Source organism: Tenebrio molitor, chromosome 6, assembly GCF_963966145.1.
Source record: "Tenebrio molitor chromosome 6, icTenMoli1.1, whole genome shotgun sequence".
NCBI lineage: Eukaryota > Metazoa > Arthropoda > Insecta > Coleoptera > Tenebrionidae > Tenebrio > Tenebrio molitor.
The window spans coordinates 12948768-12966321 of NC_091051.1; the positions used below are offsets into that span (position 1 = coordinate 12948768).

At 43.8% G+C, this 17554-nt stretch overlaps 1 protein-coding gene across 1 annotated transcript in view; it reads right to left on the bottom strand.

Annotated features, from left to right (window-relative positions):
* The window catches only part of crp (cropped), a 29285-nt gene extending 12039 nt beyond the window's left edge, over positions 1–17246 (bottom strand). Inside the window, exons 1-2 of the mRNA XM_069051454.1 lie at positions 16822–17246; positions 5434–5602 (exon numbers count right to left, since the gene is read on the bottom strand). Coding sequence (XP_068907555.1) covers positions 5434–5602; positions 16822–16904 — 252 coding nt within the window. The 5' untranslated portion in view covers positions 16905–17246. The remainder of the gene's footprint in view (positions 1–5433; positions 5603–16821) is intronic.
* Between the last annotated feature and the right edge of the window lie 308 nt (positions 17247–17554).

Here is a 17554-nt window from a genome sequence, read left to right on the forward strand (position 1 = left end):
GTGCAGTTACCACCAAACTCGGATTCCAGAACTGGGAGAGTGTCACTAATTAAGTTATGCCATATATACGTATATACGGTGAGATACACACACGTACGTACGCTATGTATCATCGGCGTCGCTGCCGCCTGTCAGTCGAGTTGAACGTTGGCGGTGGGTGACGCGAGGGTGGCTTTCCGAGGGGTAGGTGCTAGGCGTGTAACTATGGCAACGGAACGTGGCGGGAATGTCAGACTCTGTGGAGCCTCCGTGAACAAACGGCCACACCCGAAAATCCCGCCGTCGCCGATAGCACGTGCGCCGCTATCTCTGGAAAAACCGTCAAGATTTACCGCTGCGGAAATCCTCCACCACAATCCTCAAAAATGCGATCACTTCCAACGGTACCCCCCACAATTCGTGAGGTGGACCGATCGACCTTCCAAATAACACGTGGGCGGTTGCAAATAATCGATTTTATTGCAATGCACTTCATGCGTAGTTGGAACGATCGTTTTTGTTGCCAAGACGGTTGGTTGCTTCAAAACAAACCTGGTTGAATTTTTCAAAAGTCGCCTCAAACTTGATCAATCCACCCACCCACAAATTGACACCGCTCTGGTCGAGATAAGGTTCGACATCAGACATGCATATTTCATCAGATCAGCGTACGATAGATTAATCGCCACGCCTTTATAGTTGTGGAATTTCTGATAAATAATCATTGACAGTCCGTGAGAACGTCAGAGCTCCCGTGTAGTACTACTATCGGACCAGGTGTAGTGGTGTGCGGCGTGGGTGCTGCCTGCAACTCTGACACGGAAATACTATTCGAAATCGATCAAACGGTGGGACTTACGAGAGGCTCCCGAACTCCAACAGTCAAATTTCCTCCCCGCCCGCCGCCTCTGCAAGTATTAACCAACCGTTCCGAAACGTTGACGTCTCGGATGCAACAGCTACAAAGGTTTGTAGAAATGGGCCAAACAGGAGAACAGCAGATAAGTAATCGATGTACGCGGTTACCATATCAACCGTCTTCTCTGACGTCAAATATTCGATACACCACTCTTTTGCACATACATCAAGAGAGCAAGAGTTGGTCTAGCACGGGTCCGGTCGTAAATCAAAACGACCACCCGAACGCCGCCGCCATCTTCGTCGTTGACGACTCCTCTTGGTGATTTAATTCGCAGGTGGTGGATCCCGGAGCGAAGGGGTGGCAGGAAATTTTCGCGAAAACTCCAGAAGATTCTCGCTCGTTTTGGCGGGAGTCCAAACCAGACGTGACGTCAGCGCAGCCAGTTGGAAGCCCGCAAAAGGGACAGAGATAGTCGCGCAAAGCAACATCGGTAGCACTATCGGGTTATCTCTGTCGGGTGTAGCGTAAAATGCAGCGTACTACTGCATACATAAATGCAACGTGTAGTCAATAGAAGCTGCATTGCGCAAGGTGAGCGCGCACACACTTCGTTCCTAGTAATTTACGGTGGAATTGCACTTTTGCAACGTACTACCAGGACGACATCGCTGAATCAAGATGGGCGGCGGGAGTGCAACTCTTGCACAATCGCCGGCTAATTGGACGTCGAGAACAAAAAAGAATCCATATCGGGTCTCATTCATCCAGCCATGAATGACCGACATAATAACGAGACATCGTTACAGGTCCGCCGCAAATTGGCCAAGATTCGATCGGCTATTGTCGCCGTTCTGGCCCAATTTCGTCGATCACCAAAACCAAACAAAATCCTAGACTCTAACGTCCAACGAGGCTGATGAACTCGACATTGAAACCTCGATGGTTTTACGCGGTGCGTGCGAAAGACGGTACAGTCAGTCAGTCCACTTCCACGGCTCTTCATTGCCAGCCCGAGAAGAACGGCCAGACCGTGAAGGTCTCGCCTGGCTGAACGAAACAAACGAGACGCTCTCTTAATGAGAATCTTCGTGATCCACTCACCTGAGAAAAACTGTTCATTTAAAACTTTAACGAATCAAATTAATTAATCTGCCGTGGCTGTGCTCGAAATCTGACGGTAAAAAGTCGTCAGCGGACGATTATCATATTAAAAGCGCTCGCTCTGACAACAGGTTATTGGAGATTAACGACAATCGGACAAGAACAAACAAAGGTCGTGGTGATAAAACATGAGACGTCGAGCATTAAAAACAAAAAAAAGTTGGAACCAACGTTTCCGAAGGTTACGCATACAGACGCAAAAAAACCGCATCGACCTTGCCAAGCGGAATTGGTTTTGGCGGGAAACGAGCTCAACTATAGCACGATAATAAATGAAAGGCAAGACGAGTCGCGATTGCTCCAGAAACGTTCTAGTTCTGTGACGAGCACGAAAAACAACACCCAAATAAATAAACGGTTCGTAGTCGGTGGGCGGCGAACAAAGGAGGGAAGGGTGACCGAAAATGTTAAATAATTAGTGTACACTTGTACCTTTCTAGGTCACAGAACAACAGCTGTTCGATAAGCTCCCGCAGTGTGTAATGTCGCATTTACTTCTTGTAAATAAACTGCGCAGTTATCATCGGTTCGATACCTGTCAAGGAACACGCAAAAAACTGTTATTATTACAAATAATGGCCAAGGATAAACAGATCATATGGCAGCTAGCCATGCTCCGTGTGCTTTGTTCGATTTTTTTACCCACTCAAAAAGTTCTACGTCGAAGAACGTTGTTACGATCATGCGAGATCACGTGGAGGAGCCCAAGACAAATTATGAGAGTCTGTGGTGGATTTATCACGCTCCTCCTGTCGTTCGTTCCCTTTTGGAGTTGGCGCAAGTTTCGAAGAGGTGCTCGCAACGTGGAGCAAGTAGTTTCGGTCGACGAAGACGTCGCCGGATCAGAACCGATGAGATCGAGCGCGTGTGTAGCAACAGCTGAGAGTGAACGTGGTAGGCGTTCGACCTAAACAAGGCGATGTCTGGATGTGGAGAGGCCTAGTGAAGGCTGTCTACGTATAGTGAGTCATTGCAACAAAGCGTTGAACGCCAGCCTCCTTGCATCCGCCCGATTCCATTTATGTCTTCGAATACAGTTAAGTTTCCACGGTAGGCCCGGACTGCATCCATTTATGGCCGGGGTGCATGCTAGATGTGACCGTCGGCGGGACGACTTCACCTACTCGTCGTTTCCGAAGGAACTGATCCGACGAGTGGGACGGGGATCTTCGAAAGGGCACCGCCGCCGCCAGAAAGGAGAACGTGGAGTAATTGTCCCTGACCTGACCTTATTTAAGATTCGTCCAGTCTAGACATCGAAAACCTCTCGCGGGACCAAGTTCAAAATCGCCGTCAAGCAGTCGATGAACTTTCAAAGATTTCTAATCAGATTTATTCTCATTATTTAGTTACGTGACTGGCACTAATTGCGCAATTTGCATAGCGACAAAATTGGGGCTCGGTGTTTGCGTTTCTTGGCTAGCTGGAGATTGCGGTGATAGCGGCGCAACTGCCAGACGACTTCGAGGCTCAAATTAAATATGAGGCGATCATGAAACCATTCACTATCCGACGTGGTCGTCTACGTTTAACCCAAATGGAGTTCATTCATACTCGACCTACCGTAATGTACATCGTACGCACCTATCGCAGACTCGTACCGGTCGCATTATCGTATTCAGTCGCGCATAAACAAACAATTCGACATTAGGTTATTCCGATTTACGATAATTCTCGATATGCAGATGTCGAGCTCCTTCCTTTATCGGTCTGGAAGTCCGCCCTGTCAGGCGGTGGTGACGTCGACGTTCGGAGCGGGCTGCAGCATGCGGACGACGCCGGATGGCCGGACTGACAAAATAGGCTTTGTCCGATTTCATTCATGGCTTGGTAAATTCAAATGTAACTTTTACAACAACAGATCAATTAATTGGATTTTCCCAAGGCTAACCGTCATTCACGTGGTGAACGCAGTTGCATGCCAGCCAGGGTCGTCGCTGCGAAATCGATGCTCTTACACAACAATAACCACGCGATTCCGTCCATCCATTCTGTAAGCCCGAACCTCGTTCGCTCGAAAGGAACTGGAGTAATCCGAAGGGAACAATAACGCTCCGGACGGACCTACTTTATCTGCATAAAGTACACATCGGCCCGGCTCGCAGACACATTTGTAATAGGCATCACCGGCAGACAAAGGCGGCCAGACTGTATTAAAATACCCTGACCCAGTTTCTGGCAGTCTGGCGACCGCAGAAACACCGAGAATAACGAGCTACGCCCCGAAAGTCACGGATACATCGTCGATAACGTCGTCTTCGGGAGCGGCGTCCGAGAAGCCGCCGCCCGCGGCACACCAACCACGCTGTCGGATTTAAATGTCCCGGACATTTAAACCACCAGCAGCGTACAATGTGCGTCCGGCACGATGAGCAACATCCGTGAAGCGAAGCATACATACAATCAGCTGGTGGCCGTGCTTTGTGATTTCGTCGGCTCTTTAAACTCGTTTCGTATTGGACTTGATGTTTTCTGGGCAGTGACCTTCATTGCGGCACCAACAGAAGCGTGCTCGTTACGTGGCCACGGAGCCGTTGACCACGTTCGATCGCCGCCATCTACGGCACGCAAAGTCCTCGACGAAACCGCCCCGAGCGCCAGACGGGTGCGTGCCGGACGGCCTCTCCGACCACTCCAACTGTCAAAAATCAATCCTTCCTGCCCGATTTGGGGCTTCGACTTCCGCTCGGATTACCGACCAAATGCCGGATTCACCAACTTATCGATGTTCGACTGTTAATTGGACCGCCACCTGTCATAATCTGTGTCTATTACCGAAGGCCATCTGTCCGTTCGGGGTAATTACGATCGATATGGCGCTCTTCTAGCCGACAAAAAAAAAAACGTTCGTGTGTCCAACGGTGTGTATATATTATTTAATAGATGGTCTAATAGTCGGCCGAAAATAACCGCGTCTAGACAGTGACGGCCGTGAAATACCAACAGTACAACAGACCCGCGATCATATGATCACCTATTTTTACACTTTCTGATCAGCTGGTGCGCAACGACGAAATTAATTAGAAGCATGGACAACGATCGATGATGACCCGACGGCTCTCTTCTTTCGTGCAAGAACCGCGACCCTTCAACCGAGCGATTCCCACGAAAAATCTGCACATAAAACGGCGATGTTCAGATATACATATTTTGCATTTAGCGGTGATAGCGCCCGCCGAGCTTCCTGTCGCATTTCCTTTTGCCAGATTCCATCATCGCAACCGACATTAATAGATAATAGCGCCGTCATTAAAACGCCATATAAAAAATGTATATATAATAACAACAACAACATAACATTGCGTGATGACAACAAGCGGCGATGGTTCTTTGTGGAGGAACATTAGGCGCAAATTTCAACGCAACACCGGTAACGGGCGGGAAATGAGTTTTCTGGATTTTCGCGTGAGACGCGGACAAGAACAACCTACCTTGCTTAATTTTTCTCCCTCGTGATGCGGCAACAAGGATCTGAGCGATTGGAAACCATTATTTATGCTCTGCATCCTCCGCCTTTCGTTGCTGTTGGCGATTTCTCTTCTGATTCTCTTTTCTGCTTCCATCGTCGCCGTGGGTGGTTCACCGCCTTTGTTTATTCGACTGCGAACAATTCAATGATCAAATTAGAACGTTTAATGGTTAATAAAGGAAGATCGTTTGTTATCGTTCATTAGCATTAAACGTGTCCATAACCTCGACGTTTGCCGGGTTAATCCATCGAAAATGCCGGTTTCAATTAGACCTAATTTATCGGTTCGTACAAAAAAAAACACCCCCCTCCCCCATAACGCTAAAGCGGGCGATTTTAACGATAATAGAGAAATCTACTAAATAATGAATTGACCTAATTAGACGGGGAAGTAACGAATTTCGATTTAATGTACCTGCTCTCCCACTCCGACGAAAAAATCTTTGTGTACATCGCCAGCTGTCTAAATTCTCTCATACAAATTTAAGGAGGATTAGAAATGGAACAACTGACGACGTCCTTCTTGCAATATTAATAACAAACTCTGTATCATTATGTTCTTTACGATCCCCGAAATTATCGTGTGAGTTTTGTGGGTTAGGACTTGACGCGCTGGCACGGCGCATCCACCAAATTCAAACATCGAGTACGTCGGAGAGGTCGAATTCGATAACGACAAAGCCAAACAGATGTTAACACATCGTCTGGTTGATTACGTAACGAGCGTGTTCGTAAGAAATGTTTGTCGTACACGGTTCAGTGGCAGGTATTAAATAAACACCACGAATCGATAATTGGGTTGTCAAAGTAACAGAAAAGTAAAATTCCCGACCAGTGCATACACATAATACGTCGTTCGTGCGATAAACAAACAGAAATTATGCCATCAGAGATCGATCGAAGGCTGCGTGACAAATGAGAGGATATCGTGACGATTTTCTAGAAGGACAAAAACTGATTGAATGAAACGGAAAAAGTGCGACGTTTCCGATACGCCATCATGGGAATCCTTAAGAACGCAGTTGTAACATGTCCATTATTACGTTGAAAACGTAATTATGATAAATAATTCCACGTCGCAGGCACTGACGCAATTAAAAACGACCGTTCCAACAGGATATTTCAAAACGGCACGTTTCATCACGATTATTATGGAAGCAATCAAACTCGATTGGTCAAGAAAACCCAGACAAAACGCGACATTGGCGAAGAGCGGGGAGCGCCTCAAGGATCAGCGTTGTAATAGGTTCGGTGCTTTCGTGTACTTGGGGATCACGTGCCTGCAGTGTTATCCTCGTGCAGGTGACCATCTGGCGCTTTCCATCCTGATCGATACGAATCGACGTTGCAGCTTGGCATTAGTGCGTTAATCTCCCCCAACAACGCATAATTATCGCCACGTTTTGGCACATGGACCCAGCGCACATTGTCCTGTTTACGTGCGAAAAAAATATCAGTATGGCGTTAAGCGTGATCAGCTGATTAGCCGATATGGGTCGAAGTCTGCGGCAACTCCCCATGTTGCATGCCTCGCCGCGAACTACAAGGGTCGTTCATCAAAAATGAAACTTTCTAATCCGACAAGGCCTCAAATACCACATGCACCTATTACTTCGCTAATGACATCGTAAATTTCTTTGACGTATCAGGCACGATTAGAGAATTAGTGTCGAACGTTCGTTCATATTCGAGGAACGAGTCGAGGAGTTTAATCGCTGCACCGAACAGCTGACACCGATAAGGGGAGTGATATATTCGCATGTGAAGACGACGTACGTTTCGTTTTCTGACGTCGGGGCCGCCGTCCGTCGCGGGTCTAGACTGAAGTCATACAAATAAGCACCGTCGTGCGGGCGTCGCTCCGCCAACGCTCGATCATATTACGGAGCGACGCGTCGTCTAAAATTAGCTCAAGGTCTGTTTTAATGCAGCACCGAAGATTAGCACGGCAGACGGCAAACAACGCCGCTGACAAAACGCCCATGTCGTGTTCGGTGTTCGGCAGGAGTCCCCGCGGGGGCTCCCGCCGCCGGGGTGCGACCCAGCTGACGCCTACAGGTACACACGACCGACTTCCAAATGTCACCGCTGCAAACGTACCACCAACGATCATCCTTCGGGCAACGCTCGTAAATCATTGGCGCAATAAATTAGAATCTTGTACAAAATTCTGACACATCAACATCCAGAACTACACCGGAGTTTGCTCTGGACTTCCCAACAAGAGCCAACGAAGACTGAACAAAACGCAACCAAGTACGTACTCGTTGAAGTCAACGATGGTTACTACGTATCGTGTTACAATGGGGGTAACACAGTAGTTCCCTCACAATAGAATGTACAAATGATCGCATTATCAAAGTGAGATTCGATACAGCACTCGACGTTACATTACCGACGAAGTTAACAACCTGCCCTCACAACCATAAAAAAACGTTGTATGTACATATTCATAAATTTTTATTTTAAAATTTTATAGAAATAGGAGTGACCAATATTTCGTCCTTAAACATCCTTTACAATTTAAAAATAAAGTAAGTTCACGAAAAGCTGGGCCTCGGAGAAGGTGAAGCTCGTTTCATTATCAAGTGGATAATAGCAAAATTGGTCGTTTTGATCAAACAACTTGACTTTAAGACCAGTGGCGTAACTTCGAACGTCCTCTCTCTTAGTTTCTTCAAATCATATCAAAAACATTTGTAGAAAGAATTAGTTTTTATGATTCTTTGTTTCAAAAATAAAATTCAATAAAAACAAAAATTGTACTTTGAAAGTTCAAGGGCTTTGTTTTAAAAAGACCAAGACGATTTTTCTAAATAAAAAACAACTGTTGTGCCATCCCCGAAACGTGTTGTCCTTGGTAGCCGCCTCAGTTGTCGCATTTATTTATATTCCAAGAACCGAATAAAACATATAACTGATCAAATGAGGAAAAAAAAAGATTGTTTCAGAAAAGATTATTCGTTGTGTTATGCGTGTTGAACAAAACAAAATTTGCTTGTGTATTGACAAAGTCCAGTCTGCATTACATCATTACAAAAAATGAAGGATTTGGCGTGTGGAATTGTAGAGTGGAATCTTTAAGGAAATGCATTTAGAGAATACTCGACGGCAATGAAATAGGATTTGGTTGTTGCAGCAACAAGGTACTTCTAGAACAACACTCGTTATCTCTACATTTGCAAATGCACTTTTGCTCTGTACCGTCTTTTCTAAAAAAGGAGAAAATATATCACGAAAATTCATTTACAAACGTAGGGAGCAAAACTGTACTTTTTTTAAAGTTAATGCTTGTTAATACATCAAGGTAAGTTCGACTTATGGAAACTGATCTCTTCGTGCAAGAAAATTTCTACCTGTTATTACTCTTGACATGTGAGATTACTAAATCAAATTACTTTAAAAAATTAACTTTTTTCGCATTTTGTACAGTAATGAACAATGAACTACATGCATAATATAATTGTACTCAAAATCGTACAGTAATAGGTCACTTTACAGCATAGCAACCATTACTGTGCGATTTTGAGTAATATTCAACTTTTTTACGAAGAAATTTTAATACATATTCTTAAAATTAACAAGTGATTTTACTGGACTCGTATGGCATTTAAATACTCGCTAACGCTCGTACTTAAACTTGCCATGCTCGTCTATAAACTTCAACTTTTCTGAACTCGTCACGTAATCTACTATTTCAGGAAAAAAATCTAAACAAATGACAGGTAAACACCGTTCACGTTGTTTTGGCATAATGGGAGACCGTGATTTATTTTTTAATGTTGGGCACACTGTTTGATTTCAGTCACCAAAGTACCTGACATGCGGACCTGTCAAAATGAACATGTTGCTGAATTTCTCACGATGTCTGAGTATTCTTCTATTGTAAAACTGACAACAATGCATTAAACATTGATGCTATTTATAACCTAAAACTTAGAAAAACATAACCTAATTCAACAGACAGCTTTACTACCAAATTAAACGCAAAATTTCCATGCCCTCCTATTATGACAAAACAACATGAATCCATTTTAAATTTTGTATTTATTATTTGCATAAAATATAACAAATTATGAAGTCCATCTTTTTTCAATAAAAGTCGATCCATCAATACTCTGTCATCGATTGTAAAACTAAATTTGTTGGAAATAAACATTGAATGAAACATCACCTCGTTGATTTAGAAATGTTGATGGGAAATTGGCTTAGGTTTAGTATTGTGATAGTATGAATGACGCAAAAATGGATATTATTAATTAAAACGTCCAACTTCTCGCCTTAATAGTGAATTATTTATTTAAATCTTGTTCTAATTTTACCGAAAACACAAGTAGATTTAAAACAATTTAATGAGATGCGTGTACGTGTCCGAATTGTGCGGTGGTACAGATGTCACCGTTGACGGTGGGACGATTTCTTCGGTCTCGTTCTCATAAAGTGACAATTTCGGCCTGTTCGAACGTGACCCCGAACAATCAGCAGATGTGCCGACGACCAACAAATCGGACAATTAGAAGAGGGCCAGTTTTGCACCTTTTGACCACCCCGGCCCCTTCGACTTCCGTCCGGCCGGATCGCAAAGGTGGGGAAAGAAAATAGGGACAGGTGTGACGGAACGGTCCGTAACGACCCCGAAGGAACGTGGGAGACGGGAATTGGAAACGACGTGCGTCCCTGTGGCGTCGTGACCCCCTTATGACGCCCACCGATATACCCACTCGCACTGTGCGCTCTATTTAACTAGGACATGCCCATTGTGTCTCGTTACTGCGTAGTACGTCGGTCTGGTATCGATTCGGACGCGTTTTCATGAATTCCAAAAGCGATGGTCTGGTTAGTTGGTCAGGAAGGGGTAGAGGGGGGGGGGGCGAAGATTTTTACACGGGAAGGGGGTGACAATTTCTATAAAAATGGAAAGACGACCGTAACGGCCTCTTCCACGCGGAAATCGCGATTCCTCCCCCAGCTTTATCTTCACTTTTTTTTTACGACTCCTGATCAACTGGTACAGATCTTGCGGATACGCCGGATTTTACAGTTTTATCTTTGGCGCTCTTGTTTCGAGATGTTTCATCACCATAAATTGTTTGTAATGAAACTCGGAATGTTGGTACTAACAAGATTTACAGCGTTTCGGGGACCACCGAAGAACGCGAGAATGATTTTGAAATGTCGACTGTTTTATTTATTATTAATGCCGAGCACTTCGACAAGAAACAATAGGACATGACAGAAAAAAACTATAATTATTAAACTTTCAAAAATTATGTAACACCAGCCGGCAATTATAGGTTCGTGGCCAACCGGTAATTACCTTTGCCAATAAAAAAGGATCATACGTTGTTGGTTGTAGACGTAGTACTAGTGGCGTTATGTGTGTTCGTCGGTGAAATGAATGATTTATCACAAAGCACAACCGTACATTATTAACCACTGTAAATATTTCATTATGGAACAATGATAATAAACATGCGATCTATCCTCGATGAATCACGTCGCATTCTTTCGAAGTACACATGTATAAAAATAAATAAATAATTGCTGTGGCGTGGAAATCACCTTCGACGGCCTTGCAAAACGTATTACGTCCGCACTCCGACAACAATAAAATGAACGCACGTTTCTTTTTGCTCTTTCCGCAGTTTGTTCCATGCACCGCGGATCGTTCGACGAGCCGGCTCGAAGAATGCGGTGGTATTTTTACTTGTCTCGGTGTAATTACGACCCAAGGATTTCGCCGGAGCTGCTTATTAATATGCACTTAATAACCGACCAAGAATTCTAAACATCTGCATATGCCTTTCTACCGTACCGATCGAGACTTGAATTGAATTCCTGGCAGCGGCCGCTGACGCCCTGACGTTCCCATTTGCTTACTCATCAACACATGTCTTCTCTTAAAACAAATGACTCTTTAATGGGTCGGATTCTTCTGTCGTCCGAAGAGCGCACCGCACCGCACGTCTTCTGTTCCTTCCGCAAACACACCTGCTCGATCCTTTTCTTCAAATTCTAATCGGGGCACTTCCTCTTGAGTCATCTTGGAAACAATCGTTCTCTTTCCAGTGACTCAACAAGTGTTGTGCAAGAGGGCAAGTTTCGCTATTTACATGTGTTTTACATAAACATCTACTAAAGAGCGTTACCCAGAGTAATTTTGACTGGATTCGAGACTTTCAGTTCGTAGCGACATTCCTTAGCGCCTACCAAAAACGGAACTGGTAAAAACGACTTCCATATATGGCGGCCTCTAGCCCAGATTTGTGTAAAATCGCTTTTTACCCTCGTTAAAACTTTTCCACGTCGCTCGAAACGGAACGTATTTTGACGAGAATCGGGTCAAGTGACGCAATCGCACAAAACATCGTGATCCGCGTTATCAATAAATATTCGCCGCCGATAAAAATGTGATGAATTAAATTAAATCGGCACGGAATTGTGTCATGTAAAAATGTAACAATGCGAAAGAGTGGGCGACCACTCCACGACATATCGCGCGGCTCGGCCTGGTACCTTGTCCCTAATTTTCCCGTCAATCATACGAGAATTAAGAAGTGGGTAAAAAAGGTTACATAATAGTCCGGAGGTCGAGTATGCGAGCTCGCCGACACAGATCGCCATTATTTATAAACACAACAGCAACAGCTGAGATTATCGATAACTGTGAGGTGAACGATTCGCGGTCCGATAAAATATTTTCCAGATTGAATAACTGCAGGCGCTCCGTTCCGATCACGAGACGAGGTTTTCCCGTTGTGCGCCGCCACCGGGAAGAAGGAAGGCGGCGCACAATAACGACATTAGCGGCCGAACGTGCGATAAGGAAACTCGGCGAATGTTGTAAAAATCGCCGAATACTCTTTATGGTCTATTGTTTCCCGGAAAATAATGCAATAATGGCGATATCCGCGCGCCACAAATTACTACAAAGGCGCCGGAATTGATCGAGTTATAGGTGCAAAAACAGAAACACTATAAATTGATTAGACAACCTGTACACAATAATAATCGCCGCCCCCGCGAGAACATCGCGATCGTTTACTTATCACATGATGACGAAGCAATTCTCGTCTGGCTGTTTACCGAAGATTGCATAATAGCGACCATTGTTGGACCCGGGCCCCTTTTAATGCCTTTATAAACTGCCTTCCGTTTCCTTACTGCGATAACATCGCACCTGGCCGTGCCTACACAACAAATCTCCCCTTTTCCTTACCACACCATTCCACCTTGCGGGATGGGAAGAGAGTCCCAAGAAAGACGAGAGAAAAAAGAAACAAATATCCACACCGAATCTTCACCTGGTCGCTCCGAATAATGCCACCAAGACTTTCTCATCATAATACAAACCGGACCAGGTAGAGATTTATTGCTCGCACAAAATGCGACAAAAGACCTCTTGGCCTTGCACGACCCTTCCAACAAGTTTAAAGTTGCAGCTTGAGTCCCGCTCCTTTACAAAACTAAAATAACACCCCTGTTTCGAACGGCCGAATGGATTTTGAGTGCCAGTTCCGTCCACGTGCAGATAACACCCCACAACAAAATGTTGAAACGACGAAAATGACAAATTCTCTTCTGGAATCGGATGATTAACACGTTCCTTCCAAAATCCGCACGCCTGACAGCGTCATTATTTCTGGTAATGTTGGCGCGTGGGCGTGGGAACCACCGACTGACTGGAGATCTGACCGTGATCGCCATGAAACAGAATTTATTAAATTGTCCTCCAGAATGTCTTCAGCCTCCGAAGTCCTACTCGAAGTGGTCTATCGGAAGAATTTGCATTAATGTCGTTGCCATCTGACTATAAATAAAACCGTCGACGAGATCAAACCGGTTCACCTATGACAGCCATTTTGCATATTGAATCTTTCAAGTTAAAAGGATTTGCGAGACATGTGATCACAAAAAATACAACAGCATGTAAATTAATTCAACTGTCAACTACACGAAAATAACTCGACCAGGCTTCGTCGTTATCTTATTACGTCAGCAAAAAACCATACGGAGTATCAACGTGGTGTCATGGTGCTAACCACAAAATTGTTGTTTGCGTTGCATCCTGGTGATCACAACGCAATTGCTCCGCTTTCGAAACGAACGTTTTCGGTACTTCACTCGAGATGAGGTGTGAATTGTCGACGATAGATGTCGACACCTGCCTTCCGCCGCGGTAATATTCAAATTGCCTCGGATTGTGGTTAGATCAATTACCGAGCTCAGTTACGTGTTCTAACTTTATGTAATTCGTTTTACGCCGTTTCACGGTTCAGTGTCCAGACCTGTTAAAAACATCAATATTTTTGGTTTTTGAAGATGTGCCAAATTAGTAAATATTATTTTATCCCCGCATACATAATTACATCCTACAGTGCTTTAAAACAAAAGCAAAATTTTAGCGTGGAAAAATAAACTCACATCCTGGCACCCTTTCAAAAGTCAAAATATTGATGAAATTCGTAAAGTTTGTTTTTAAAACCTCGGGTAATGAACCTTGACGAAATTTTCACGAATTTGAACCGACCCAAACTTTTTTTTAACTCGTCGAGGTATTTGTTTTGTCTATGAATTCGAAGTACATATTTTAAAATTAAAAAAACAATCATTGTTTTCCTCGACGTTCTAAAAATATGAATGCCAAAAAAAAGGACAAAAACCGAAGAACGATGATTTATTGGACATAATGGAAGTGTCATTTACCGCCTGTACCTCCTACTACAACTCCAAATGAAATTAATTAAACAGGCCGGTTCCAACTTCGGAGTCATTTGCTTGATGTATAAACATCAACAATTCAGTGTTTGTATAATTAATGGGTACGAGGGAGAGGAGGGGAGAAAGTTAGTTGAACCAAATAAAACCACCATTACATGGGCATCGAAAAAAATTGATTATAGGAAAAATACGCAGCCCGGAACAATCGATGACCATAGAATAAAATCCAAGTATTATCCTCAACAAACACACAAAAACAGATTGTTTTCTATTTATTCTGCCACAGTATCTACCTCTACATATTTGGAAATAAAACCGAACAAATAATACACACTACACACCAATCCAAGTACCATAAACCACCACGTGACTCATCACGTGTCGCAATCGTAACAACTCGATTGGTCCACGTTCGCGACGCGGTCCCATCGAATTTGGTCCAAAACTGGTGCGGAATGAACACGACCACACTGTAATTGGGGCAGTGACATTGCTTTTTCCGGGCAGCGGGGTCAGACGTTCGAAGGGGCGCCATCGAATAATGCGGGTGAATTTTTTTTATCGACGATCTTTGATCACGATTATTCCGGCGTGGAGCTTGGGGCACATCAAAAACAACTACATTCTCTAGATGCTCGACACTTGTTTGGATCGAATCGATTGGTTTTTTTTACTGCAAAAGCAACATTCCAAATTTTTTTTCTTCAAATTATTTTCACTAAATCTAAATAATTAAAAAAATGGTAACAGTTAAAGTTGACAAATCACATTCTCTTCTGAAGGTAGTTGGCTGGTTTTAGTACAAGTAAAAAAATGTATCCAATTAAGCAGATAAGTACAGCAGATGATAAGCATTCTCAACTCTTTCTATCTTTCACTTATTACAGCAGAAAGATTAAAGTTTACATAAAATATACAACGATAGTGTGCGATAAGTGATAGGTGTATCTACTAATAAACTTAAAAATTTTTGCGTCCTTGCTTTCACTGAAAATTACCTTCCTCAACTTTTGTTTTTTTAAGGTAGGACTCCAATTTGTAATAGGTACGTAACAATCCAAAATTATACTGGGATAAACACAAGTATATTGTAAGAATGAGGCATTATCACCATCTGTTTCTTTTGTTTTTATAGTTTTTTTTTTACTATGCTTTTTAGCTGTAAGGAAAAATCGACTTAAAATTTATTTATCTGTCTCTGTTTTTCGTTGTAAATAATAACACTGGTAAATGGTATTGATAAGAAAGAACGTCATTTCTGTTTTTTAGCATTTTTTTCAACTACATATGTATGTATGTACTTTAAAAAGCAAATCATAAATAGCATGGAGAGCATTTGTTTTTTTGTGTTACTTTTACATCAGACTAGGGATTTACAAATTTTCCAGTTTACTTCCTCTTTCCTTGTAAAATGTGTATGGTAAATTGTAATAATTGTAATATGTATGTTCTTGAAATGTAATTACTTTTTGAAAAAAAAAAAAACAATAATTTCACAACGAATAATAAATATTAAATTTTATTTTCACAACGAATCTTAAAAATAATTAAAAAAAAGAAAGTAATATAATATGCAGGAAACTAAAATTTTATGTGGATAAAAATAAATAATATTCCCGTAGAATTCCGGTTGTGAAAAAAAAAATTAAATCAATTCAAATGTATGGCCTGTGGGGCGCGTTGAAGAGTCACAACATAAAATGAATAAACCGTGTAAATTCTGGGTGAGTGCTTTGATTCATTGTAGGTAGAAAAAAAAGTGAAAGAAAGCCGTTGTGGGTCGGATAAAAAAGCGGCTTTGGTGGATAACGAAAGATGACAATTGAGCGTCGATGTCGAGCGAGAAGGCGTCTTAACGAGGAGGCCGTCACGTTGTCAAAAGGAAAAAAAAATCGTGTCGCAGTCCCATAAAAGTGCCTAACCGGTAAATCACCGGACCAACAGAAGCCGAAAAAGAACCCGAACGCAATAAATCTTTCCCACCCACCCAATTAATTAAACAGAACCAACAATCCCGGCCCACCGCAACTCGCAGACTCTATTTCACATGAATGAAAACTTAATACGCAACTTCCTTTGCGTAAAGTGTAAACAAATCCGCGGAGGCACAAGTGTCACTCACCCGCCGCCAGATTTCCATTCTTTCGATCGAGCGAATTTCCCCCCGTTTATGCAAAAATGCACCGGCGGGGGCCGTAGAAAGCGTCGCGGGCGTGGTACGTTTGCATCACCCACGTGGCCAAATAACGCACAACCTCTCTCTGATTCACGATCCGTAATTATCCCGGACCCAATTCGTCAGCTGTTGGTTCGGATCACGCTCCATCGCGATCATATGTTCGTCTGAATTATCTATAAACACCTACGTAGCGGCGGCTAAAGGCCGGTGCAGAGCGCGGATGCAAGGTGCATCAAGATGGGCACCGACGCCACAAAATGGCGAACCAACAGCTGAGCCAGCCGGCGTTGCATCGCGAAATTTCGACGAGGCGGCGTGGCCCGGCCGCGGCGATCGTCTGTTGTTGCACCGTAACGCCGTCCCAGTTTGACGTACCATCAAAGTCAAAAAGTACACAAACGTCAAAATCATGTGTCGGACGCGCTCCGACGCGGTAAAAACTCCACTCACCTGGAAGTGCTTCCCAAGACGTCTTTTTTCTCCTCAGCGATGCCGTCGTACACTATCCTCTCCTCCTCGGCATAAACAGACATAATCTTCACAAGTCCCAATGTTTGCGTTCACTGACAGTCCGCTCGCTTGATTTTTCCAAACTTTGAATCACTTGCTTGATACTTCACTGACAATAGTACGCTGCAGCGCGGGATGACAAACATACGCTACGCCTCACAGCGGTTTTCTGGTCGCGGCGTTTGGCGGGAAACAGCTGAGGCCTGGTTGACGCCAATGTAATATTCATCCGCCGCTTCCATCGCACCCAACTCCGCCAACACCCGGACTTTGGCGGGACAGGACTCTCCCACACCTCCGAGTACACCGGAAACGTGTCGACGATTTTCCAAAATGCCGCCGGGGCGGACGTTACGGCCGATTACATCGCCGTACTATTTACGACGCGGAGGCCTCGTTGTCGGGAGCCGGTGTTCGTCTGCCAGCTGGCGGCGAAGCCCCGCCCATAGAGTATAGACCACAGTGTTCTACGCTACGTCCTTCCCGCCAACTCTACCGCGACTTCCCTTCCCTCCAAAATTGTACAATTTTCAGAGACGTCGCCGATCAAACACAAAAACTTTGTCTTCCAAATTACCAAAACGAACGTTTACGGATCAATCACAGACAAAACAACAAATTCCCTCGTGTCCTCGCTGGGGACGAGCCGCAAATTCCACCGGACATTTTCTCT